Source organism: Sphaeroforma arctica (assembly GCF_001186125.1).
Source record: "Sphaeroforma arctica JP610 unplaced genomic scaffold supercont1.1284, whole genome shotgun sequence".
Lineage (NCBI taxonomy): Eukaryota > Ichthyosporea > Ichthyophonida > Sphaeroforma > Sphaeroforma arctica.
The window spans coordinates 14494-17813 of NW_014039274.1; the positions used below are offsets into that span (position 1 = coordinate 14494).

Here is a 3320-nt window from a genome sequence, read left to right on the forward strand (position 1 = left end):
ATAATTTAATTATATATATATATATATATATATATATATACCTCAAGAACAGTTCTTGTTGCACTGATGGGTTCAGCGAACCGTGCAACGGGTATGCCCAACTCAGATACTTCGCACGTCGCTCCCTTGAAGCTTAACATGCGAGTTTTGCGCTTCAGTTTGTATGATCTACACAATGGAGTGACGAAAGATGAAATGTATTTTTATTTGCTTGTTCGTAAAAGGAAATACGTCGTTTATCGCTTGTTCTTGAGATGAAATGGATTGCCAATGGCTTGTTCTTAAGACGAGATACATTGTTAATTGTAAGACATTCCTAAGACGAGATACATTGTTGATTGTAAGACATTCTTAAGATGAGATACATTGTTAATTGTAAGACATTCGTAAGTTGACGAGGCATAAGCGGGTGGAGAGATCCCAGCGTGTGTAGTGATGAATCACATCTCATGCTCTTGACAAGAACACAGATCAACGAAGTATATGTACAGTCTCCATGTGTGGAAACACATCTTAATCAGCATATCCCTGCCTTCGCCATGCATTCGTCAGCACGTATAGATACGTTTACAGAGATTTACACTAGAAGACAAGCATGTGGTACACATGTGAAGTTTAAACCTAGCCAAGCACGTAGGACCATATGTACTTCTTGCGAATATAGTTTTAAAATCGTATACTACACTCTGCTATGAATCAGTACTCGCTTCTAGTTTCTGGAGAAGCATGCGATGTGATGTCTTCACTCACACTGGTTGCACACGCTTCCTCTCTGCAGATGCATGCGCTTAGACGGGTGTACACACCTTCCGTTGTCGAAGTTGAATGTCCTGTGCTGCCCCGATAGACCGCGTCTGGTCATTTGGCCCATACCTGGCACGTAGTACTTCCACTTCTTGAAGCAGAAGGTGGCCTGTCGCAGCACTTGCCCTGCAACGGTCAAAAGCGGTAGCAACACGTCTGTTCAGTAGCTATGGTAGAACACGGCTCAGGTTGTGAAGTGTTATGACGTGTTTTGATGTGTTTTGACGTGTTATTTCGTGTTATGAGGTGTTTTGACAAGTTATTTCGTGTTTTAAGGTGTTGGGTAGCTATCAGCCGATGATAGCTCACTATTAGTGTGTTTCAGTTTGAGGTGTCTGTAGCCACATTCGAGTACTGGCCACGTATGAGTCATGCCCGTTAGGCACAGGCACTTTCCCCTTTGTCCACTAACCCTAAACCCTGAATCTAAAAAAACGCTAAAAACCCTCCACGTACCGTGAGGGTCCACCATAGTCAGGTTCTCGCCCATCTCTTTCGTGTGGGCGCTGAAGAAGCCGTTCTTGTACGGTGTGTGCAGTTTAAAGACGCAAATGAGCCGATGGCACTCGTCAAACACTTCCAGAGAGAAGTTGCGCTTGTCTTGACGAGTGAAGCCGGACGGATTGACGTGCACTGTCTGCCAGCCCTGCGGAGAGTAGTTGGGGAAGTTGTACTTTGTCAGCTCCATGAACAGGGGCGATGCAACGGACAACAAAGGTAGTGTACATGAAGGTACTCTGCTGCACTTACTTACCTATATCACCCATTCACATGAGAACACAGACACTTACACAAAGTAAGTGATGTACATAAGAATACTCTGCTGCACCTTATCAACTGTATCAACTATTCACATGAGACACAGACAATTGTACAAAGTAAGTGTACAGACACTTGCACAAAATAAGTGAACAGTCAGTTGCAAAAAGTAAGTGAACCGACACTTGCACACAAAGTAAGTGAACAGTCACTTGCACAAAGTAAGTGAACAGACACTTGCACAAAGTAAGTGAACAGACACTTGCAAAGACGGACCTATATATCTGTTGGCATGATGTTAGTGTATAAACAAATTTGAATTAAAATGCTTGTTTTCCAGTGCTACGTGACGAGAAAGCCTATAGCCCTATACATACACGTGTAAGTACATCCTCCACTTACAGATGCTCGGACATCGGAGTGTGAGGCTGACCGCGTGGGCGCTGGGGCGGCCAATGGCTGGCTGTAGGTCATCATCTGAGGCACCTGCCTCATGCTGCCCTGCTTCCCAACAGACTTCGCAAACTGGTGCTGGTGCTGGTGCTGTTGTGTTGGGCGGTTGCGTTGCGGGGTGTGGTGGCCAATGTCGGTGTATGTCTGGCTGTCTATGCTGTGCATGGAGGCTCGCCTTTGTGACCGTGGTGAGCGCATCGGCTGATCTTTCGATCGGATGGGTCGTGGTGGTCCCTCGGATCGCTGCGAGGCTCTTTGCGATGACACAAACAGCTGTCGCGGTGAATCGCTCGATTGGCCCGGCTGTGGTGAGTGCAGCCAGATGGTGGTAGTGGATTGGTGAGACAGTGCCGTGACATTCAAAGGGATATGATTATTCTGTACAACAAATGTGTCGTGCTGATGAGGAGAGTGCGACCAAGACGTTACGCCCCAGTGTATGCGTTTGTCATAGTAGAATGAGTTGTGACCAGTGCTGTAATATTACAGACGGCATTAGATGTGTCTATGCACACACATGTAGTGAGCTGACACTTGCGTCTACCCTATACACAGCCAAGTTTGAAAGTAATGTGGATTTGCTCACATCTCGAAGTTAAAATCATATATCGCTTAGCAGGACGATGGAACTTACCTACCAGACACAACTAGATACTAGTCTACCAGACACAACTAGCTACTAATCTACCAGACACAACTAGCTACTAGTTTACGATATATTTTACTTTTATATTCCTGTGCAATGTTCGTAAAAAATGAGAACATATAACCAGGTAAACGAGCACAGTTTGCACAAAAATATTTTCGCACCAATGTACACATGAGGGTATCAGCATGTGTACATCTGCAGTTTATACTCTTACACTGATCACGCGCTTATTTACAAACTGCAAATTAAAACCCGCAGCTTTATGATCAAAGGCTGGTCGAAAGCGGATATATTCATTCTTCTACAAAGCTTCGCAGCATGATGTCTTGCACTACGTTGTGCCACGTAGTGCAGTACGGCGAAGGGTGGCGTATAATTCAACTTGCTAATCTTCACAGGTTTACAAACAACACATACTGCCATGCAGCGTACCCTAGCACACTCTCAATGCTACCATTCACGGTCTCAATTTCCATGTACATTGTTATTGCGATATTGGATCAATTTCTCAGTGTCATATACCGAACATCAGGACTGAAGGCCAGATGTCCAAGCTCAATTAAAATTGTTTATAGATCCTTGTAGCGCAATATGCCTGGTTTGCGCCCTCTTGTATGAGCATGCAACATACGTATATATTTATATATATATATAT

The 3320-nt window shown here is 44.5% G+C and overlaps 1 protein-coding gene across 1 annotated transcript in view; it reads right to left on the reverse strand.

Annotated features, from left to right (window-relative positions):
- Window positions 1-2415, reverse strand: part of SARC_10528 (hypothetical protein) — a gene marked incomplete at its 5' end in the record, with an annotated part of 5059 nt that extends 2644 nt beyond the window's left edge. The window contains 4 exons of the mRNA XM_014295428.1: window positions 42-168; window positions 807-930; window positions 1261-1450; window positions 1966-2415. Coding sequence (XP_014150903.1) covers window positions 42-168; window positions 807-930; window positions 1261-1450; window positions 1966-2415 — 891 coding nt within the window. The remainder of the gene's footprint in view (window positions 1-41; window positions 169-806; window positions 931-1260; window positions 1451-1965) is intronic.
- Between the last annotated feature and the right edge of the window lie 905 nt (window positions 2416-3320).